The 25,113-nt window shown below is 39.3% G+C and overlaps 1 protein-coding gene across 3 annotated transcripts in view; it reads right to left on the bottom strand.

Moving 5' to 3' along the window:
* Positions 1-25,113, bottom strand: part of kif6 (kinesin family member 6) — a 58,583-nt gene that overhangs the window by 15,390 nt on the left and 18,080 nt on the right. For all 3 annotated transcript variants that reach the window (XM_010736414.3, XM_027274542.1, XM_027274543.1), the window contains 4 exons: positions 22,195-22,298; positions 20,492-20,597; positions 17,323-17,485; positions 6,139-6,336 (listed from right to left, as the gene is read on the bottom strand). In XM_010736414.3, coding sequence (XP_010734716.2) covers positions 6,139-6,336; positions 17,323-17,485; positions 20,492-20,597; positions 22,195-22,298 — 571 coding nt within the window. The remainder of the gene's footprint in view (positions 1-6,138; positions 6,337-17,322; positions 17,486-20,491; positions 20,598-22,194; positions 22,299-25,113) is intronic.

Below are 25,113 nucleotides of genomic sequence, written 5' to 3'. Positions count from 1 at the left end.
ATTAGCCACCCTTACACTATGATAACTGTCTTACGAGCACAAGAAAGAGGCACTGTACATCTGTATCTGTGAAAGAAGACGATAAATTAGGCATCTCATACTAGCATAGTAGAAGAACTTGTGTGCAGACTGCTTCTGTAGAGACAGTGGTTATCAGAAAGTTAAAAAACTCTCTAATGTTCATGTTTGACTTTGTGTTGGCAAAGCTAAGACCCCAGTACAGAGGGATGTATTATGGAAAGAGTAGAGTCGATTATGCACCATTCAATCAGCATGAACGGTTTCCATGGAAAGGTCATCATCATTACATTTACAGTCAATCTTCAGGGGACAGCAATTACCCTCTCTGTAACCATAGAGGCTGTTGGCTACAGGACCAGAACCCTCAGATTAAACCTAAATTAAAACATACATAAACATTCAGTGACCCATTGAGCATAAGGAAAGGATAAGTGTAGTGCATTTGTTTTGAATTAGGACAGAGTAAAGAACAATGCGCATATAGTTTAGTTATGAGTTTCCAACTGGGTCATGGAAAATAGGCACTCCAGATGTGAAACATATGATATATAACAAAGTGCACTGTATGAAACAGCTGTATCAGTTAGTGTTCTGCACATTCTGTGTATTTAATAGGAATATCAATATGTAACTACAGTAAATGTAATGGCCTCTTTTGACACATTAGTATTAACTGGTGCTTTAAATAAATATCCCATGGACATGTTGTTAAAGTCAGAAACACTGAAGTGTGAGAAGTGTCTTCTCTGAGCCTCCTGGAACTGCTCAATGTGTTCATAAAGTCTTTCTGGACAACATCAAGTGTTTCCTGCTGGTTAACAGCTGATGGAGGGTTGTTCTGCTCACAGTGTTGGTTTCAAACAGAGCAGAAAGAGACAGAAATTTCTCATGAAGTGTGAGAAAAGTGGATGAACATTCCAGAGAGGACATGTAACTGCTAGCAAAGGACTGCAGGATCTGGGAATTTTCTGATGGGGGTAGCAACCTTTTCACAGAAAGTGGACAATAACATACAATACATAGTACTGTTGGCAAGAGTGCCTTATTTAGACTAAGTATATAGTCTGTGTTTATGAGTGATGTAATCAGCTAACACCATCTCAGGTCATTACTCTGGTGCTTTGCTGAACTCCCTGAAACTGATTAACTTGCATTTTTCATGGCATGGCAAATGTGAGCACCCCTGAGTGATTCACTCTGTGGTCAATGAGTCAAGATGTGTAAAGGTGATATACTGGCACCCTTTCAAGGATTACAGTGAAGAGAAACAGCTTAAGCACAAACCACTGACCTGACTGCACCAGACGGTTTGTTACGAATGGGAATCGAGAACTGGTTCCAACTGATTAGCTGATTAGTTGCAGTGGCATGTTGGGAGGTGCTGGGGGTGTGGGTGTGTTTATTTGTGATGAACTGCTATGGAATAACCGTTTATTTCTCTGACTCACAGGCATTTAGGGCCTTCAGTTGCTCAGTCTGTACGGATTTAGCTTGGGAACCGGAGAGCGACTGGTTCAAGTCCAGTATGGACCAAAGTATGGAAGGTGGACTGGTAGCTGGAGAGGTGCCAGTTCACCTCTTGGGCCTTGAGCAAGGCACCAAAACTGCTTCCTGGGCGCTGCTCTGTGTGGCTGCCCATCACCATCTTTCCACATTTGCATGTCTATAAGCCCTTTGTGTAAAATATACATGTGAAAAATACATGTGAAATAAAGAATTTCCCCTCAAGGGATCAATAAAGTATCTATTCTATTGTATTCCATTCTTTCTTGCTACTGGCCCTCGCTCACTCTTATTCACCATCTACGTTTGACTAGCTTCTTGAAAAGAACGTAATTTCTAAATCACATTGCAGTCAATTACAACAAATAAAATAGCTGTTTCTAGTTCTGATGTGATACATTCTTTGATATTAATTCCACTAAATGATGATACAACACAAAGGTCTTGGAGCAAGTCTCAAATATCTACTTGTGATTGCTGCAAGCTAGCACCTGCTACATTAATCTATATTCTGTGCGATTGATGCAAACTTCATGTGTACTAAAATACTGGTGGGGAAATAATATTAATGACTCCGTTTTCCTCTTGCATATGCTCCATATGAAGCCAACTACGTCTAAGCTATTTTGTTCAGACTGCAGGTCATGTATGTATTTATGTTTCTGGTCATTAGGGGTCGCAGACTCTCATTGTAAAAATGTGCACACCAAATGTACAGTAGACATAAAGCCCACTTTTCTTTCCAGATCATATACCACACTGCAATATATAAAAACTCATCCAGACAGCATCATCAAATAGTTATCACCATTGTCTAAGTATGTGGTGTGTGGTTATAAGGCAGCAGAAGCCACACAGCCACAGGTCATCACATGCCATGAAATGGTGGAGAGACTTGTGGGGCCAGGTGAAAACAAATACTCTGGCGGGATGACCCAGATGATCATACTTACTCCATATAAGATTGCATACCATTCTGAGAAACTAATGCATATGGCACATCATTTATCAGTGGTTTTATAAACCTCAGCTTCACAGCCATCAATCACAGTGCTCCGCATTGTCCCTTCGACGAATGACTGATCGGCTCACTAATTCTGACTGGACCGAGTTCAAACATGTGTTTGTTTTTTAACAGGCTCTTCTTTCAGAGACCCTGTTTGCAATTACCCCTTTGCTGGCCTTATTACTGCACTGGGCACCATTACACAAAAATGCTGAAGAGGATGAGGGAGCTGTGGTTAGCACAGACAGCAGCGCAGCTTCAGTTTGATGAGTTGCTGGCTCATACCTCTGTGCCCGACGGCTATGACCAAGCTCGTTATGAGGGCTCAGGTTTATCATCACACTTAAGGCTCCACTTAGCCAAAATTAAACAGGAAAAGCTAAATAAATGCTGCCGCTGGCTAGGGAGCACATCTCGGTGCTTGATTGGCTTGACTTTCAAATTCCTGTTACAATTTAAACCAAGTTCAAGTCTAAAAAAGGTACAAATAGACGGACAAAGCAAGAGGAATTCCAGTCAGAAGCCTCTGCGACTTCTGCCATCTCCTCGTTATACTTTCTCTTCAGTGACATTATAATTTGATCTGGAGTGGGTCGAATGAGTAGAACCATTGAATAATAAGGTATTAAAATCAACACTCCCTGAATCAGTTGCAACCAAACTGTGACTTAACTTTAAATCTCAAATCTCAAGAAAGATACGGAATCCTGTCTTCCACAGACTTTTGAGATAGGCCGATGTTGGTAAAATCCTGTCACTGGGGTATGCGATCCGTAAAGTTCGGCTTTGATGCTGATGCTATTTCGCTAGCAATAAGACTAAGATCTCGCTTTCACAGCTGCATGGCTGATCTCTCATTAATCCTTTATTTCTTTATTTATCAGTTGTTCATGCAAATTGTTCTATTATGTCATTACGAGTCTGATAGTAGTCAAATATTACATTTCTACTGAGAACACACCAAACTCACATTTCTTACCTATTCTATTTAGAAACAGAAACTGGTCCAATTTTCTTCCCTCCTTTTTGACAAAGACATTTTCCACCTGCAGTTCATGCATGAAAGTAGTGACACTTGGCAGTACCGTGTCACGTAGCATGTACGAAAACACGTGGGATCTATAGGGTATCTGCGATGGAGCCAGCACTATCTTCAGTAGACAAATCAAGAACTGCAGTGCATCTTAAAATGGAACTAATAATTTCAGAAAGTCATCCAGTGGGTTGGATTGGTCACTTTGGGGGGCCCTGATCTACTTTCATAATGAATGTGCCATGGCCAAAACACATGGAGATAACTAATCAGCTGTGATGACACTCAGTCCATAACCACGTGTAATTTTCGAGTTACTGGAACTGCATGATTTCTATGTGCCTAACAAAGTATATATATTACAAATATCCTCCAGCATGTTTACTTATATGAGCTGTAGTCCTGTATTAGTATAAAAGAATATAAAAAATGTGGTATTTAGCATTTGGTTTTTACTTGGCATGAACAGACTGAATCTGAATGGAACAGTGCCCCTTGTGTTTATATTGAAGTGTTCTCAGCCGTTGGCCTCTGCTTCATGTTCTTTTGCTTCAAGTATTATAGGTTTAAAACTCATCAGCAACAAATTACAGGTTTAATATATTGTACTGTCTAATGTTGCTCTGCTGACATGATTACACTGGGCCACATGTGACCTCTAAAAGGAAACTCCTAAATGCATGCAATCCTGCTGATGACATTGTTTAGAAATAAGACAACGCAGGGAGCTCTGGGATGTCAGACTCTTTGCCATGCAGTTAAAATCCAGAAATCAAGGATTTGTCATGCCCCACAGGCAACCTCAACAGGCACACTGAAAATCAGCATGACCGCAAAGATCTGCCCACATTCCAATAGAGAGAGATCACCTGTCTGCACTTTTAGCAGCTAATTCATCACAAAGTCATTGCTTCTTCCAAGTCAGAAAGACTGACGTTTAATGGAGTCAACATCTGTGACAATTTTTGTTTCATTTATACAGTAATTAATTAGTTCCCATGGGATGCTTTTGACCCATTATTACTATTTAGTAGCAGTGAGCAGCCACAGTGCAGTGCCAAGGACTCAACAACTCAATTTCTGAGTGTTAACATATCCCTAAAATGTATGCGTTTTGGTAAACACAGAGAGAACATCCACATAGAGAGGCCATAATGAAAACAAGTATGGTTCAAACCTAGAACTTTCTTGCTGTGAGATGATAATGAAAACCACTGCTGCCTAAATAGTACAGCCATAATGGGTTGGATCACTTGAAGTGATAACAACAACAACAATAAAAGAAATCATGAAATGAAACACAGTATCTAACCATGCAGATTGTTTTGGTTTTATGTCCCAAGGTTTTTAGATATCCATCTCTCAAAATTCTACCACCACCCCAACACAATGGATGGGTGGGTGTGTTGTTGTCTGTAGAGCTTACAGCAGGGAATAAAGACATCTAAAAATTCAACAGCAGCATCTTTTTCCAGAGTAAGTGTCCCTGTTACTGTGGATAGTCCAAATTGCTGCTGACAGTTTTCCTTACAAGTACTTTCTAGAAAAAAAACCCCATTGTCTTAGGGTGTATGCAAAGTTTGATATCTTAAAACCAAGGAAAATAAAACCAAGAGTAACTCCATGGCTAGCTACAACTGTGTAATTTAAAAGCCTCATGATGTGTATCTGGCCAGTATTTGGTAAAACAATGACAAACATCAAAGTCATTTTGTAAGGGGAGAGTCATATTTTTGGGGAATTTGTAATTTCCTGGAAAATCATTTAAAAAATGCTGATGGCTCATCCAGCACTTGCAATTTTTTGTCTAATGAAACTCTGTCTTTCTTTTGATCCCAGAGCGAAGGTTCTATTTCTGAGGGCTGGTGTCGTTCCTCATCAGAGATGGCTCTGGACTCACTGATTGCTGTACAAAAACAAAACTATAACTTTAATCAGTGATTTTGGTGAAACTGGATCATATTTTATAGAGAAAATATTTTCTGGTCTTCCCCCTGATGTCTCCCAGCTGCTTCACCTCAACTCTCGATGATTTAGCATTACTTACTAAAGTAGCTTATCAGTAACCTCTGTAGCTGCTGTTAGCAGGCAACAAAACTAGCCTCAGCAGCCTTCCAGGGAAGGCGGCCGCACCGAGATTGACATTTACCTGTTGTTCCTGTGTTTGTGCAGTCAACTGTTTGGAGGAAGCGGTGTATCACACACTAAACGCTATTGTCAGTTTTAAATGTCAATCAATATCTGCAACAAATTCCTACCTTGCTCCATGTTTAGTACCTGGTTCAAGGGAACTATAAGAAAATATGTTTTTTGTATTTGAATTTTTGTTTTTAATGCAATGCCATCTTTATATGCGCTTAAATTGCCATGGTAACCATGCTCTGTGTATATGTATTGAGTAACAGAGCATAAGGCAGCACCACACGACACACAATTCAATTTGGACCTCATTTAGCATCGCTTAGAGTGCTACATGTTAACTGTATCACAACACATTTGGAGGTTTTACATTTCAAATCTATGAAATTCAAAACGTTTGAAAACATTGTTGTGTAAAGAAAAAAGGATAACGCACCTCTTTTCATGTACTGTTTAGCTCGTCCCGCATGGTCTGGAGAAATAGTTTCTGTGCTTCCATCCCTTGACGATGGCGGTGTGGACACCCTCAAGGCACTCTGGGAGGCCAGATTCTGGCCATTGGTGATGTTAGCGAGCTGAGCAGCAGCATCCTTGGCCGCCTTTTTCTCCTTCTTCAACATCTTAACGAGAATACCTGTAGGCACTGGGTTAAGGACTCCACTTGACTTTACTTTGGAAAAAGTGCTGGTTAAAAAATAGATCCTTAACTTACTCACACACGCATATCAAAAGACCTACTTCAGCAGACTGAGTGTGTGGAATGCGAATCTGCCACTGGTGGCACTTCAGGATATTAGAACAGCTAGACAGTTCTTCCCAAATTTAAATCAGCTAATTTTGGACTGAATTGTTATGAATATACATACTGAGTCCCTAAAGGCAGCAAGCTTCATTGTGGGCTTTTAATAACGAGTGCTGACATGTGCTCAGCATCTGATGTTACAGGCTCAGGAAGATGTCATGGTCTGGGATGAGTCAGTGGAGAGAAGAGGAGCCAGGGAGGCTGCAGAGACTCCACCGAGACTCCACAAAATCTTCTTCCACTGATGAGATCGTATGTGTGTGTTTGTTTACTTGAGTCCAAGAGTAGCGTGAGTCGTAATGTAGTAATGTGTCTAAAGTGCATTCGTGTAAAGAGCGGACGGAGGGCAAGAACTGCCGCATAGATCCTGTTCACACTTTTTTTGCCATGACACTTTTCACTTCTCCATATGCAGTGCCTCTATGTATGTGGACAGTTTACTATAATCGTTCCCCTGTACTTTGCTTCCAACTTTACAGGACTACACTGTATGTGATGAAATGCCTCTTTCTCAAACTGCTTTCAGCTGGCCTAACACATTTTTTAATAAAGCATGCAGCTAAGCACAGATTCGTCCAGTACTTTCAAATTTGATTATCATATTGATGCCTTGTTGCTATGCCTCATGATTTGCAGAGTGACTTTTTTTTTTTAAGATATTTTTTTGGGCCTTTTCAAGTTTTTATTGGTTACAGACAGCTGGTGGCAGGATTGTGAGGAGAGTGATGGGGAATGACATGTAGCAAAGGGCCGCTACTGAGTCTTTGTACATGGGGCAGATGCTCTACCAACTGAACTAATTGACACCCCTGCAGAGTGACTTTTACTGTATAACAGGAGCACACTGCTGTTTCCACTACTGGTAAGAAAAGAGAAGATGGTAGCAGAGACTTTTTTTTTTGCAATCAGAACTGCTGACAGAGGGAAAACTGCAATTGTGTGAACTTGAGTTTTATAGGAAAAACATGATCAAGACAATTCATAGACGGTTGCCAAGATTGCTTTTAAGATGTCGACTGAGAGCAAGAAATCAAAGCTTGTCATATGTTAGCAGGTAAATGGACAATAGCTTAGCTGCAACCTTTAGCTTTAAATTTTTTGTGTACATTACATACACGAATAAAACATAAAATATTCATTCAGCTCCTGACCTATGTGCCTGTTTTTCCACTATAAATGTACGTGTGTTTGATGGCCTAATCACAACAAATAATTTAGGCAACACAGTCTGTTCTTCAAGCATGCTATCATGAGATTAGCAGACATCCAGCTGTGGCCAGACTGAAACTGTGGTGGTCAGCAGATAATTTGGGATGTAAGAAAAAATGTCATTATTTTGGATGATGAATGGACGTAGTTCTGAAGGAGCTGGAGACGTTAATTTATACTCCTGTCAGCCAATACAAAGGGGATGTCAGTGGGAACAATAACATACAGTTTCCAGTGAAACCAACCACGCAGTCTTCTCAAAACTGCCAAAATCTAAACCGAACACAATTCCAAATGACCTACAGTAGCCAAGTTTTACAGAGAAATATGACTGTTTCTGTGGCTCCTATGTCATTGTTTCATACAAGTCATTACTTCAGACTGTTGTTCACCAGGTTTTTCCATTACTGAGATCATCTGATCCCTTCATTTATGCCAAACACTACCATAGACTTCTAGTATATGATGAAAATTTCTCTTGGGGGTTGCACGTCAGATCTGCGGGCTGCTTGACATGCCATGCACTCAAAATGTGGTCATACACAGCTCATGATGTGCATTCAATCTCTCCTTCTCATCTTTCTTGTCACTCTCTATTATACTGTCCAATAAAGCAGACATCACAGGAAATAAAGAAAATGCCTTTAAAATTACCACAGCTGGCAAAGGCACAATGCCAATCTCAGCACTGCCACAAATTGCTTCAATTTTAATGTACCACATAATATAAGTAATAAGAAAAAAAAGGCTACAGTACGATGAGGCACAGCTAACAAATCTGTGCAGTGACAACAAACGTGTTCATGATATTTATATGAAGTGAATATTCTCATGAAGCGACAATATTTTCTTTGTATCTTCAAAAACGTAGAACACACTATAAATACTTGAAACTTTAAATGATCCTTGCACCCAGTTGCTGACAAGGATATGAGTCCTGTCAGCATTGGGCTTTACAGAGATGATAAAAGAATAGAATGCCTTAGTGCATGAAAACTGAAGTATGACTGGTCATTGAAGTCCCAAAAAGTAAGTTAAGAAAAATATCCATAATTGGATGTACAACAGGTACAACTGTTACCCAATCAATGTGCAGTGCACAAAGATCTGAAAAATGTGAGACTAAAGCCAAGTTGTCCATAAGACACTAAAGGCATGTCATTGTTTATTCTGTATTATTTACCTTTAGAAAATTCAGTCCTTTTCTATGTCAAATCATCTCAATGTAAGTAACCAAAGTTCTAATCAGTTTAATCAAGAGCCAGGCAAACATTTCCAATCCGCAAACAGAGTGACTTAAGTAATTTCATTCAATCAGCACTCATTTGCATATATGCAAAAACATTTTGCAGCTGGCAGAAAACCTAAACTCTTGGCTGTGTCTATTTTTGACAACTTGGATACAAAGTTTTCACAAAACCCACTGTGGATGAGCACAGCTGACTCACAAACTCACAATCGAGTGACAGAAACCAGCAAAATATAAGACCCTCTCACTTCTGCAGTGATTGTCATACTGGATGATATATTTGCATATTCATGAACACTGTAATAGAAGCAGTAATGATGATTACATATACAGCTTGTTGAGTCCCTGTTTCATCACACCCAGAGGTATACAGAGGATATTGAGGTAATACAACTTTTAAACTATGAGGTTCAAAAGGTTTAATGTGTTGAAATGTCAGGACAGAATTCCCTTTTCAAAAGTGATAAAATATACTTAATGTTTTTTTCTTACACTAAAGCACAATCCCAAGCAAAGTTCCCATCGCTGCTATTCCTATTTCCTCTACAGCCTTTTTCTGACCAACAGTAAACCTGATGGCACAGAACGAAAAGTCAGGGGATCACCGAAGTCATTAGGACGAATTGTCTGGGGAGAACAAATGACAGTGCCAAATGTGCATATCCGTCTGGCAGATGTCGACATAGTTCACTGGCTAACCAAAATTGCCATCTCCAGAGCCATGCTACTAGTGTGGCTAAAAATATTCATAAACATCTCGAGCCCAGTGCATAAATTACTAAAGCTACGAGACCGGAGGTTTTTTTTTCAGTAGACGAGTCTGTAGAGTATTTGAGCAATAAATTTCATGGCATTATTTTGATTGAGTGGTGTTTTGAGCACTTGTCTTAATGTAAGAAACCATACTGAACAATGGCCAGAGTTGTTAAGGGAATCCAGAAAACCCTTGCCAATGCATTAAACACACTGCGAGATAACTTCTGTGCCTCATCACGGTTGCAATCACGACATGGTATTAGCCAAATCTGTCTTGGATACATTTGACAGCAAGTGAGCCAAAAGAAAATGAAATGGAATAATCTGCTGTTTGTGAATAATCATTCATATTTTCTACCTGAAAATGTTGAAACTTTATTTCTCTGGATCACTGCTATTGCACTGGTGTTGAATTAAATAAATGGACAGCTACTGTAACTAATGTCAAGCATCTTTATGTCAGTCTAAAAAACTTTGTTTAAAGAATAAGACATGGATGTGCAGTAAGGACAAGCTTAAAAACTATTAAAAAATAAAACCTTAAATCTTGTGCACTGTATACTATTATAGCAACGCATGTTGTCTCAGTCACTCAGGTAGTATAGCAGCATTGTTTCGAGGGGAATTTAACTTTGTGCTACTGTATGTTCAACCTACTGATCTGAATAGCAACTTGCTGTTACAGAGCAACATGTTAGTTTTGTAAACCTGAGACTCCCAGATACCACGTAGGATAAATACAGTAATAATTGTAAAATGCTCATAGTCAGAAAGAGTTCAGGATGTTTGCTGCTAAATTAACCTTAATAAAAGCTATCAAGAAGCTGAACTACGAAATTAATGTCATTATTTTGACAACACGTGTGTGACACACACAGCTTTCATTGCATTTCATTGTATTGTCTTATTTTCATACCACCATATACCATGTATGTATGTATGTATGTATGTATATATATGTATGTATGTATGTATGTATGTGTGTATATATATATATGTATGTATGTATGTATGTATGTATGTATGTATGTATGTATGTATGTATGTATGTATATATATATATATCCAGGCTCAGGAAGATGTCATGGTCAGGGACGAATCAGTGGAGAGAAGAGGAGCCAGGGAGGCTGCAGAGACTCCACCGAGACTCCACAAATCTTCTTCCACGTGATGAGATCGTATGTGTGTGTTTGTTTACTGAGTCAAAGAGTAGCGTGAGTCGTAATGTAGTATGTGTCTAAAGGCATTCGTGTAAAGAGCGGACGGAGGGCAAGAACGCCGCATAGATCCTGTTCACACTTTTTTTGCCATGACACTTTTCACTTCTCCATATGCAGTGCCTCTATGTATGTGGACAGTTTACTATAATCGTTCCCTGTACTTTGCTTCCAACTTACAGGACTACACTGTATGTGAGAAAGGCCTCTTTCTCAAACTGGCTTTCAGCTGGCCTAACACATTTTTAAAAAGCATGCAGCCTCTCTCTATCCTATCTTAGCTCGATCTCTAGTCTCGACTCTATCTCATCTCTATCTCTCCTCTCTCTCTCTCTCTCTCTCTCTCTATCTCTATCTCTCGTATATCTTTCTCTCTCTCTCTCTAATATATATATATATCCATCTCTCCTATATATATCTCTCTAATATTCTCTATATCTCACTCTCTCTATATATATATATTACTATATCTCTATATCTCCCATATCTCTCCATATCTCTCCATCTGTGGACATGTCTCATTAATGCATGTTACTAACCAAACTCCCCGGAGTTTCTGTGCGCTGTCGTCCAGCAGGTTCTCGTGGATCGTGGCGGCTGCTGTGATCCTGCATGACGCCCACTACATATATATTACTGTCATTATACTACCATATCTATTACTGTAATCATTTTTATCATTCATTATATTCATTGTCATTTTATCAGTCATGTAACAATGTTTGTGTTGATTTGTCCTGTACACGTGACATCCATTGCACGCTGTCCGTCCTGGGAGAGGGATCCCTCCTCTGTGGCTCTTCCTGAGGTTTCTGTCCACATTTTTTCCCTGTTAAAAGGTTTTTGTGGGCAAGTTTTTCCTCACTCGAACCGAGGGTCTAAGGACAGAGGGTGTCACTCCCTGTACAGATTGTAAAGCCCCTGAGGCAATGTACTTTGTGACTTTGGGCATACAAATAAAATTGATTTGATTGATTTGATTTAAGCACAAATTCGTCCAGTACTTTCAAATTTGATTATCATATTGACGCTTGTTCTTGCCTCATGATTTGCAGAGTGACTTTTTTTTTTAAGATATTTTTTGGGCCTTTTCAAGTTTTTATTGGTTACAGACAGCTGGTGGCGGATTGTGAGGAGAGTGATGGGGAATGACATGTAGCAAAGGGCCGCTACTGAGTCTTGTACATGGGGCAGATGCTGTACCAACTGAACTAATGACACCCCTGCAGAGTGACTTTTACTGTATAACAGGAGCACACTGCTGTTTCCACTACTGGTAAGAAAAGAGAAGACGGTAGCAGAGACTTTTTTTTTTGCAATCAGAATGCTGACAGAGGAAAACTGCAATTGTGTGAACTTGAGTTTATAGGAAAAACATGATCAAGACAATTCACAGACGGTTGCCAAGATTGCTTTTAAGATGTCGACTGAGAGCAAGAAATCAAAGCTTGTCACATGTTAGCAGGTAAATGGACAATAGCTTAGCTGCAACCTTTAGCTTTAAATTTTTTGTGTACATTACATACACGAATAAAACATAAAATATTCATTCAGCTCCTGACCTATGTGCCTGTTTTTTCCACTATAATGTACGTGTGTTTGATGGCCTAATCACAACAAATAATTTAGGCAACACAGTCTGTTCTCAAGCATGCTATCATGAGATTAGCAGACATCCAGCTGTGGCAGACTGAAACTGGTGGTCAGCAGATATTGGGATGTAAGAAAAAATGTCATTATTTTGGATGATGAATGGACGTAGTTCTGAAGGAGCTGGAGACGTTAATTTATACTCCTGTCAGCCAATACAAAGGGGATGTCAGTGGGAACAATAACATACAGTTTCCAGTGAAACCAACCACGCAGTCTTCTCAAAACTGCCAAAATCTAAACCGAACACAATTCCAAATGACCTACAGTAGCCAAGTTTACAGAGAAATATGACTGTTTCTGTGGCTCCTATGTCATTGTTTCATACAAGTCATTACTTCAGACGTTGTTCACCAGGTTTTTCCATACTGAGATCATCTGATCCCTTCATTATGCCAAACACTACCATAGACTTCTAGTATATGATGAAAATTCTCTTGGGGGTTGCACGTCAGATCTGCGGGCTGCTTGACATGCCATGCACTCAAAATGTGGTCATACACAGCTCATGATGTGCATTCAATCTCTCCTTCTCATCTTTCTTGTCACTCTCTATTATACTGTCCAATAAAGCAGACATCACAGGAAATAAAGAAAATGCCTTTAAAATTACCACAGCTGGCAAAGGCACAATGCCAATCCAGCACTGCCACAAATTGCTTCAATTTTAATGTACCACATAATATAAGTAATAAGAAAAAAAAGGCTACAGTACGATGAGGCACAGCTAACAAATCTGTGCAGTGACAACAAACGTGTTCATGAATTTATGAAGTGAATATTCTCATGAAGCGACAATATTTTTTTTATCTTCAAAAACGTAGAACACACTATAAATACTTGAAACTTTAAATGATCCTTGCACCCATTTGCTGACAAGGATATGAGTCCTGTCAGCATTGGGCTTTACAGAGATGATAAAAGAATAGAATGCCTTAGTGCATGAAAACGAAGTATGACTGGTCATTGAAGTCCCAAAAAGTAAGTTAAGAAAAATATCCATAATGGATGTAAAAACAGGTACAACTGTTACCCAATCAATGTGCAGTGCACAAAGATCTGAAAAATGTGAGACTAAAGCCAAGTTGTCCATAAGAACACTAAGGCAGGTCACTGTTTATTCTGTATTATACTTTAGAAAATCAGTCCTTCTATGTCAAATCATCTCAATGTAAGTAACCAAAGTTCAATCAGTTTAATCAAGAGCCAGGCAAACATTTCCAATCCGCAAAAGAGTGATTTAAGTAATTCATTCAATCAGCACTCATTTGCATATATGCAAAAACATTTTGCAGCTGGCGAAAACCTAAACTCTTGGCTGTGTCTATTTTGACAACTTGGATACAAAGTTTTCACAAAACCCACTGTGGATGAGCACAGCGACTCACAAACTCACAAGAGTGACAGAAACCAGCAAAATATAAGACCCTCTCACTTCTGCAGTGATTGTCATACTGGATGATATTTGCATATTCATGAACAAGTATGAATGATTACATATACAGCTTGTTGAGTCCCTGTTTCATCACACCCAGAGGTATACAGAGGATATTGAGGTAATACAACTTTTAACTATGAGGTTCAAAAGGTTTAATGTGTTGAAATGTCAGGACAGAATTCCTTTTTCAAAAGTGATAAAATATACTTAATGTTTTTTTCTTACACTAAGCACAATCCCAAGCAAGGTTCCCATCGCTGCTATTCCTATTTCCCCACAGCCTTTCTGACCAACAGTAAACCGATGGCACAGAACGAAAAGTCAGGGAGCACCGAAGTCATTAGGACGAATTGTCTGGGGAGAACAAAGGACAGTGCCAAATGTTGTGCATATCCGTCTGGCAGATGTCGACATAGTTCACTGGCAACCAAAATTGCATCTCCAGAGCCATGCTACTAGTGTGGCTAAAAATATTCATAAACATCTCGAGCCCAGTGCATAAATTACTAAAGCTACGAGACCGGAGGTTTTTTTTTTCAGTAGACGAGTCTGTAGAGTATTTGAGCAATAAATTTCATGGCATTATTTGATTGAGTGGTGTTTTGAGCACTTGTCTAATGTAAGAAACCATACTGAACAATGGCCAGAGTTGTTAAGGGAATCCAGAAAACCCTTGCCAATGCATTAAACACACTGCGAGATAACTCTGCGCCTCATCACGGTTGCAATCACGACATGGTATTAGCCAAATCTGTCTGGATACATTTGACAGCAAGTGAGCCAAAAGAAAATGAAATGGAATAATCTGCTGTTTGTGAATAATCATTCATATTTTCTACCTGAAAATGTTGAAACTTTATTTCTCTGGATCACTGCTTTGCACTGGTGTTGAATTAAATAAATGGACAGCTACTGTAACTACGGTCAAGCATCTTAGGTCAGTCTAAAAAACTTTGTTTAAAGAATAAGACATGGATGTGCAGTAAGGACAAGCTTAAAAACTATTAAAAAATAAAACTTAAATCTTGTGCACTGTAACTATTATAGCAACGCATGTTGTCTCAGTCACTCAGGTAGTATAGCAGCATGGTTTCGAGGGGAATTTAACTTTGTGCTACTGTAGTTCAACCTACTGACTGAATAGCAACTTGCTGTTACAGAGCAACATGTTAGTTTTGTAAACCTGAGACCCCAGATACCACGTAGGATAAATACAGTAATAATTGTAAAATGCTCATAGTCAGAAAGAGTTCAGGAGTTTTGCTGCTGAAATTAACCTTAATAAAAGCTATCAAGAAGCTGAACTACGAAATTAATGTCATTATTTGACAACACGTGTGTGACACACACAGCTTTCATTGCATTTCATTGTATTGTCTTATTTTCATACCACACTAGACTGACCTGAAACCAGTTGTTACTTGGAAAATAGGGAGGTAAGAGGTATGGTATGCTTTAAATATGGGATGTACTGCTTCTGTTCCTTACTATTGTTCTGTAGTAAGGAAAAGAAGCTATTGGGCAAATGTAGTAATGTATATATAATATATTATATATAATATATATATATAGATATATATATATAATTATATATATATAATATATATAATATAGATATATATATAACATATATATAAAAATAAATAATCAATACAATTTGGGAAATTCTAAGAGCTCCCTGGTGCTTTTACGTGGCGTTGCATGTGTGTTGTTACTCTCTAAATCAGCAGTGTTTGTTAGTTCTCCTTGTTGCTCTATCATCATGTTAGTGGTTTATGTGACATCACTCAAGCAGAGTCAACTAAGCACTACCAGGTGCCCCACTCCCATGCAGGGTCAACCATGCATGGGAACACACAGAGGTAGTGGGTAGGGTACACCCTTTTGTTTTACAAGGAACTCTCCCATCATTAACCCTGTGAGGACTCGGTGTCAGTCTGGAAACAGTGAGTCTGTAGTACAGGAACCAATGGCTCCAAGTAATGGTTTTAACAGAGCAGGGGGTGGGACAGTTATACAGACATGGAAAGCATGCTGATTAGCTAGCGGATACAAGCTTAAGTTGTAGAAATGGTCTGAATCTAGATAGTTATTAGGGCTCTGGCTAGGAATGATGTCACCGCTACAGGTTTGGTCAACCCAAACTATAATGTTACAGGCTGCAGACAGACCACCCTGAGTGAGGGATTGACAGTTTAGGCTACTGAAACTTTATATACAAACTTCACAATGAAAGAACATAGAGTTGATATGGTAAGTAAAGCGTGTGCATTACTGGCCGAAATATATGCTTTTAAACACGCACAGTACCAATTTTAGCAATTACATTTACATCATGTAAAAACCAGTGTATGACATTTTTAGAGGGAAAATCTACAAAGAGGAGAGGATTTCACATTACTCATACTTGGTCCAAGAAACACTACGGTGAAATATCTGCATGATAATATTCTATTTATTTTGGAGGGCTGAGTTTTTGCGGCTAAATAATCAAGCAGACATCTCAATTTTCCGACTAATGTGCTGTGATCTAATGACAAGCTGCAGCAAGAGGGACTGAGGGAAGAATAATCCCATAAAGCCATTAGAAATATCATATTCAAACGCAAATACCATAATTATGATTAATAGTAATTATGATTAACTGCAGTCATTAGTTGAAGATCTATCTGGACATACACATTAAAACAACATTTCATGTGTATTTTAGGACACTGGTGATGAATACAGGACTACTTACATTTCATAATTTATGTGTTTGTAGAAGCGCTGTAATCCAACCATGCAATAACACAGGCAGATTTACTTTTGGATAAATATCCCTCTGCTAACGAAGTACTATCAACAGTGAGTGCGATTTAACTGTGAGGCTGGATGCAGACACAAATTTAAAACCTATCCTACTCAATTTATTTTTGTGGATTCTTCCCCATTTTCTATCAATTTGGAATGCAAATTCCAAACAAACACTGCAGTCACTGTCTCTGCTAACTCTACTCTTTACCCAGGGTGGCTATGAACAGCAGTGTGCTTCCACTTTAACACATAGTGTTGCCAGCTGCTAACTTACCTTTTCACTTTCATGCTATGTCTCCCACTCTTTCAGGTGCCCAGACCAACCAGTCAGAGTCACAGCCGATGTAAAAAGGATCCACACAAACTAAATCCAAGGTATCAAACCAAGGATTTTACACCTGCACCACTGCGCCGCCAGCATTAGTCTGTGCACTACAGTAACTCCCTATGCAAAGTACAACTCGACTAAAGTATGAATCAGCTAATGTCTGTATTAAGGATACTGATCTCATTATTACGTTGCGTCAGCGTCTTCTTTAATTCGGTCACCTCTGTTGCACTGTGGTGGCTGTCTTCAATGACTTCTTCACTCACTGTGGCTGCTGGTGATTCTTGCTCATCACTGCACCTATTTCTTCTTTGTCCTTGCTTGTCCATGAGCATTACCTGTACAAAAACCATAGAAAAAAAGACAACTGTTATAAATATATTTAAAAAATATAGAGTTAGAGCTGCAATTCATACTTTAAAACTATAAAAATTCCATGACTTATCTATGATGTATTTATATTAGGGCTGTCAATCGGTTAAAAAAAAACACTAATTAATCGCAAAAATGTCTGTATAATTAATAATTTCTGTAATAAATTAATCAACAAATGAATTGCATTTTTCTGAGACTGAAGCTTATAATGAATATTTATTTATGTAAAATGATCAAATTAATGTAGAATAAACACAGAGAAAGCATATTTAAATTCATTCATTTTATTGGCTTAAGGTGCACATATGCACAGTGCAAATAGAAAAAAGCCGGAATGAGGAAATATACTGACGAGTGCCACACTCCTGTAGTGTAGACTAGCGAGGTCCCGTGGAGGTAATTTCAGCAGGGTGTGTTGCTTTGAGGTGATATGTTAAAGTGTGTTACTTCTGTGGAATTTAAATTCGGCTTTGCAAACTGTGCAAATCGCCTTGTTTTTGTCCAACGAGCCGTCGGGCAACTTTTTAAAATGAAATGTTCCCCTAAAAGTCCGTCCTTATCCATCTTTCTGCCATAGACTCTCCTTTAGTTAGGATAGATGTTTGACCACGCATGTGACCAAAGGTTATGGGTCAGCCGCCACCGTAAGTAAACAAAACCATGTTAATTGCGTTAATTTTTTTTTACGCGTTAATTGTTTAAAATTAATTGCCAAAATTAACACATTAATTTTGACGGCACTAATTTATATACGTCATGTGCTAAAAATAAAACTTATACGGACAGCATAACAGTTAGGTTTGTTGTTGAGAAATGTATAATGACATGAATGCTGCAAAATACATTGTGGTGTCCTGGAAAGTGTTGCTCCTCTAAATTCTGTGATATTCCCAAAATGTCTTTAAATTCCACTCCCTGTTTGCAATATAACTCTAGAATTTCAGTGATACTCCAGGTTTATGGACAGGTGGGAAACTTGTTAAAGGATTATACTTTTTTCCACATGGAACAGATACACTAGAAAAGACAGGTACAGAGGAGGGGTGAAGGTGGTCCCACACTGTTTTGGGGACATATACTGCATGGAAGCACAGTGAAGTGACAGTGAAGTTTGTGGTGAGATTTCCCAGTTTTGTAAAATAATTGTGACTTCATGCCATCCCTTACAGTGCGACAACATACATACAGTGCTAGTCGAGGTTATACTGCACTTCTAAGCTCACAGAGCTGACAAGATAAAACTGCAGATATGCACTCTTGTGTCTGAACATCACCCTAAAACAAGGACAAGCACAGAGTTGAGCAGAAAAATGGCTAGCCAGCACAAGGGGAAAAGAATAAAGAAATTAAATTCAAAACAGATCCAAATTTCTACAGAATCACTGGAGTGTGACTGGGGTGATGCTCAGAGGAATGTAAACTGACCAGGATATAGAGTGTGTGGAACATAACAAACTGAAAAAGAGATAAACAGACATTCAAGTAGGATCTGGAACTGCTTCTGGTGGCTGCTCCAACTTCAACCAAACTAGAGCGCGGGAGCGGTATGAGCACCGCAGTGTTTTCCCTGCACTCATTTAGCAGCAGTGAGCCATCAGCTGCTGTGTGAGAGATGTTGAATAAAACCTATAACCAATATGACTTTCTCCAAAACAAAGACTTTAAGACCTTTTGTGTTTTCTACCAACATTTGGCAAACTAAATTCAATTACAAGTTTTTTCCACGGCTGTCTGTGTGACAGATTGTCAGTGGTCTGAGCCAAAAAGTCCACACTCCAATGAAATAATAATAATAATGATAATAAAACAGGAAACAACTATGACAGGTAGTTACTTCCGAGTATTGTCACCACAATAATACACACAACATAGTGATGCTGAACGCTGTCTGTTTTGTAATAATGGGTACATAAAAATACATTTATTGACCCATTCATAAATTACTTTCAACAATTACTGAGTGCTTTCAGTATCGATTGATTACTCTATTTCAAAGTTGTTTAGTATAAACAAGCCCAAGGTGACATCCCAAATACTCAGCTGATTAAAAACAGAGAAAAGAAGCAAACACTCATATTTCATTATTTCAGCACTACAAAAAAATACTGCACACTATAACACACAACAGAAAAAAGAGAGTTCAGACCATTGTGTTGTATGTAGTTATGTCTTGGCTACATTTTTTAAGCTGTTGTGCAAATTCTTGTGAAGACCTGCTTTTCTGTTTTTTTGTCACATTACACTTCGCCTCTAATTAGATGGCAAATAACTGCAAAACGCAGAGCGTCTAGACGAAAGTCAGGCCGTGGGAAAATCAACAGCACTGGATATAGTTTGGGATCCCTGGATCTTTAAACAGTTTCACTTTCTAGTCATTGCCTCTAGTCTTAAGCAGACACTATCCAGTTTGGTTAGATTAAGGTTTCTGTGTAAAATCATGTAATTCATCAGCTTTTTATGTAAAAATAAGTTCACAAAATACTACATGTGCAATTTTATAAGACAATCACCATCTCCAGTAATATTAACCACATTAAAATAGAAAGGGGATTTAAAGTAATAAATTCAAAATTCGGCCTCAAAAATTAAATTGAGTCATGTCCCAAAAGACGACAGAAGAGGGGGCAATTTAGAGGAGGTGACTGGTCAACTGGTCACTGCTGTGATGATGGATAAAGGGAAAAGTGTTGAGATCAGTCGAGTTACAGTGCAGATAAAACTCAAGCACTGACTAACAAAATTAAAACTTTAATTTTAGTCAACAAGCCTAGCAACCTGAATTATGAATATCTTCTACTGTCACACTAGCACGGTCAGGGCACGGGGATCTTGTCATGAAAAGGAGAGTAAAACACAAACCAACAAAGTAAATGATGGAAAGACAGAGGATAGACACAGATCAATGGTTCAACAAGGAGACATGCTTGCAGAGACTAAACATGGAGGAACTGATGCCGTGAATACATTACCTTCAGAAGGGAGAAACAGTACTGGATTTTTCTCATGTCTGGTCCCAATGAAAGTGTCAGGTCTGGATCAGGGTCATCAAGAAAGGCCTTGACTAACTCTTCCAACCTAAACACACAGACACACATGTGCAGAGAATCTCTAATAAGCTACCAAAGCCTAAACCAGTGCCACATTCCATGTTACACTCCTCCATCACACTTAGCACGGGCTCAACAGGCACTCAAACAGTTAAGATCTTTGAGGAGCGCTTCTAATATTTAAAATGTGGGTCCGGTCAAAGAAAACTATTTACTTAAACGTGTGTTCCAGCTCCACTGGGCTGGCCTGTTGATAAACTATCACTGGATGGTAGTCCAAACATTGGTTCTTCTAGCTCTGGAAGCGGCCACTGGAAAAGACCAGGAGGCAACCATCCAGCCGGATCCAATGTAGGCACGACAACGCACGGTTTTTATTTTCCACTGTACCGTGTGCACTGTAGAGACACGCTACGTTTACATGACAAAGGGCTTAAAACAAACTTAGCGGTCTTGTTTCAGGGCCCTGCGAGACATCAGTGGTTTTGTGATACAGCGTTTGATTCTGGAGAAAGCCCTCCATTGCCATGTACAATATTTTGTGAGAGAAAACACATTATCTTTCAAATGCCAGCATTTGATAGTTTTTCCAACGTGTGAGGTGATATGTTAAGTCGCAAATGTTGCAAACTAACATGGTAAATTAAAAAAATTAAGTTCAAACTGGATTCAATTTGTATGTGAATGGATTGATGCTGAATCTTACAAAGTACTGAAGGCAGCATGAACAGTGCTCTGGAAAGGCAAAAATGCATATGCCTGAGGACATATGTGTGTTTGGAAATGTGACAAAAAATAAGCCGGGATATGTGCAATCACTCAGCGCTGGAGATGAGTCAACGCATAAACTGGAGCAACAAAAAAAATCAGCATGTCCAGTGACTGTGGTCACAACAGACATCATTAAAGGTTCTCTGCGTGAGTTTGACCACAAACAGAGGGAATTCGAGGATAATCGCCCGGGTAGAGAGGAAATAATAAAAAGGCGGACTAAGGGGGCCAAGGGGCAGTAAATACATCAGCACAAGATGGGCAAGGTGCCAAGTACTCCATGGAACCTCTGGCCTGATCTCTGGCCCTGACTGACTGGGTCCCCCCTGCCATTTATGAGTATGAGAGCAGAAATAAAGCAGTCCTGGGAAACACCGTTAGATCTGGTTAAGCCTCAGTGAATGAGGCTTCACCTCAGCATTGATGCATATCCAACAGCATAAGTTATGTAGCACTGTGGCACTTTAAGCAAACCCCAAATACTTATAAATCATGAAACGTATTCGCCCAAGAATCTCTGGGTATTTAGCATTGCAAATACAGATCAGAGTCCAAAAAAACAGTCTGCTCTGTTCCCTGCGTCTGAGACACACTGTAAACATCCTAAAAGGCTGACGGGGCCAACCCAGCACTATACACGTCTGCACTGTCCTGAGATGACTGGCTCACCAAGGTCACACCATGACACACACACACATATTGTACAACCCCCGATATCGCCTCTAGAACATTCTGATTAAACTCAAGAGTTCGCCGAGTACCATCATCTGTTATCTGTGAATCTCAAGATAGCATCAAGATATATAGGCTACGTTGAGAGATGGCTTGGATTAAAGGAACAGGATGTGACATACTTCTGGATCTCTTCCACAGTTAGCTGGTCCTCTCTCGGTTTTCCAGCCATCATGACCAGCTCTTCCTTCAGAGCCTGGTTCTCCCTCTTCAAACGCGCTATTAGCTGTAATACACACAGAAAAAGCAGATACACACACATTGTAAAAAAGCACTTAAACACATTCGTACCTACAGTTAAAAAAAAAAAGAAAGCACACGCAAACAGAGGCTATTTCGTTGCTGCCAACTGATGAGACAGTCCTTCTGAAAATGATCTTGCGGCTTATCTTCTTGATGCATTTTGAACACAAACTTAAGTGATTCCAGACAGGCAGGAAAATGCAAGAAGCAAAACATAGATTAGCATTAAACAGCTACGTTGGCATAAAAAAAAAGGGGACACATAAAACCTTCTGCTGCTGTCTGTCCACACATGTTTGGTTAAGGCCTTGCACACTGAGCCAATCGGCTGGTTGTTATTAGTAACCGCTGTCCGGGTCTGGTTACTGTATACGAAAAAGCAACATCTCAAATGCAGACATAGCTTCTTAAATAAGCACTGAAATAGCAATCTTACAGTAACAGCAGGCACATCTATTAATGTCAGAAATCATAATTAGAGGAGACGTTATTTGACAGCACCAGGATGCCATTTTTTAAACAACCTCAAGTATGATTTCACCGATTAATAGTGACAGCATGTGTTTCCTAATCTGTGTACCTGAAATATGGCATTCGCTGATCACAATAAGGCTCCAGAGAGCCACTTTAATGAAACATACTATATATACAAAAGGCTATTTAAGGCATGAAAGGAGTGTGCTCAGGCTCTGGCCTTCATGACATATACTCTCTGATCTTTGTAAATAGCATGTGGTTCTCTCTTTCCCCTTTTCCAGAGAGGTCAGTTTAAGTGGCGTCATGTCTAGGTGAGGATTAGCAGGCATCTAGCTACCTAGCGCCTAAAGGATTAGTGAGTTCAGATGATAGATGAAGTGGAACTACATGTACGTAGCAGAAGCCATAATTTAATTCTCAATGGAATATAACCATTTCAAATTGGTTATTGGTTTTCCTGTGTGTATGAATTTGAACTGACTGGATAATCAACTGGACATCAATATGACTTACTAAAACTGGAGCTGCAAATGCTATTTGTTGGAAAATGTAATCATCAAGAATCATAATAATTTGAGTGGTACACTGAGTTGTAACAAGGAGAGTGCCTTTTTTATTCTGACACTATATAACTTTGATTAAACCCCTGTAGATTTTCACTCATTTTGGTGAGACTGGATCATATTTTATGGAGAAAATATTTACTCGTTTTCCCTCTGATGTCCTCCGGCTGCTCCACTTCAACTCTCTGCGATTTACAGAGTTTCCTGATGGACAGAAAGCTTTACTTGTTGTAATGTAACTGCTAAGGGCTGCTACCCGTAGCTGTTGTGAGCTACTTAGAACAGTTAGCCATGCTGCCTGGACTTGAAGCTGGGAGCCCAGGTGAGGTGTTGGTGTTTGCACCGCTAGCAAAGGAGTTTTGGAGGATTTCAGGCAGGGAATCCAATAATGGAACAGGGCTCAGCAGCCTCTGCAGATATCATGGCAGAGGTGAAGAGACCTTAGGGGATGTTGTTGGAGAAAATTAAAAGGAGAAACAGTGATCAAGGAGGAGATTGCAAGACAAGTGTAAATCTTGGACTGACTGACTTTAGTTGTTGCCGAGCTGGGCTTCTTGCTGTTGGATTAGTAAGTAATATTAGCTGGCTTCTATGTGTTATGTCTTGCAATTGCTTGATGTTTGGCTGTATTAGGAAAGTTGTCAATTCACAAGTTTCTGATAATAAGTTTGCACATTTACAGCAGCGTAGTGAATTACACTCTGAAACTGTAAGGACACCATATCGGAAAAAAGACACCAAATCATTCATAGTGATTCTTGACATCACTAACAGCACTTTTCATATTTATTTCTTTGTTCTCGGTGCCACAGACCAGTTAAGTGGGATTAAATCTTAAATCCCCTGGTGCAGAGCAAGAGGAGTAAGAGGTTAGAGGTGAGCCCACTTGACATGTGCCCTCATTTTGATGCTGAGCAGTTACTAGTAGTGTGCCTTAACTTGAACTTAAGGTGTTATGATTAAATGTGAAAGGGGCCACATACTTAACAGACAACCCACATGGACTGATTACCAAAATAAAACCTACTGCTCGATATCTCTGTAGCTTATGAGCTGTTAACAGGGCATTCATTCATTTGCCAAATCCCTTGAAAAAGGGGGAATCTGTCCAAGAAGAGAATGATTCTTTCTACATTACATCTAAACAGAGAAGTGTAATTACATGTTAATGGTTGGGAAAAATAGGCCAACACCAAACTCAAACGATGGTATAGTTACTGAAAGCAAGCCAGACCAGTTGTAATAAAAAATCTGCACAAATCACACCGCAAAACAACACACAAAACCACCTAAAAAAACAAGTGGCAATTGTTCTTTTTCTCACATGACCCACTTCTTTCGTCAATATAAATCCCACTTAACAATCACCACTGAATTTGACCGCACCGCAAAATACTAAAGCAGACTGAATGGCTGGAACTGTTTCAGCTGCAAAGAGCAAATACAACAGAAAGTGGCGACTGTGTGCCAGAGTTACACAGTGACACTCCTGACACAAAGTTGCTAGGGAGCCAAAGTTCAGTGAAAGCTAAATCAAGGTCAAAGGTCAGACTGAGTCATCAAAGCAAATAACTGCAACTTCTGGCAATCACAACTTTGAACTGGAAAGTCAGAACCAGTCATACAGTCAGACATCGTCAACTCAAGATGCTCTTGAGAAGAAACAGACCTGCAGTGTGGTTTGGGGTAGGTGCCGCCTCGCTAAAAGAAAATCTTATCCCTAATCCACCCCATATCATATTTTTTAGCATTGAACAT

This window comes from Larimichthys crocea, chromosome XXIV (assembly GCF_000972845.2).
Source record: "Larimichthys crocea isolate SSNF chromosome XXIV, L_crocea_2.0, whole genome shotgun sequence".
NCBI classification, from domain to species: domain Eukaryota; kingdom Metazoa; phylum Chordata; class Actinopteri; family Sciaenidae; genus Larimichthys; species Larimichthys crocea.
This window is presented reverse-complemented; position numbering and strand designations above follow the sequence as displayed.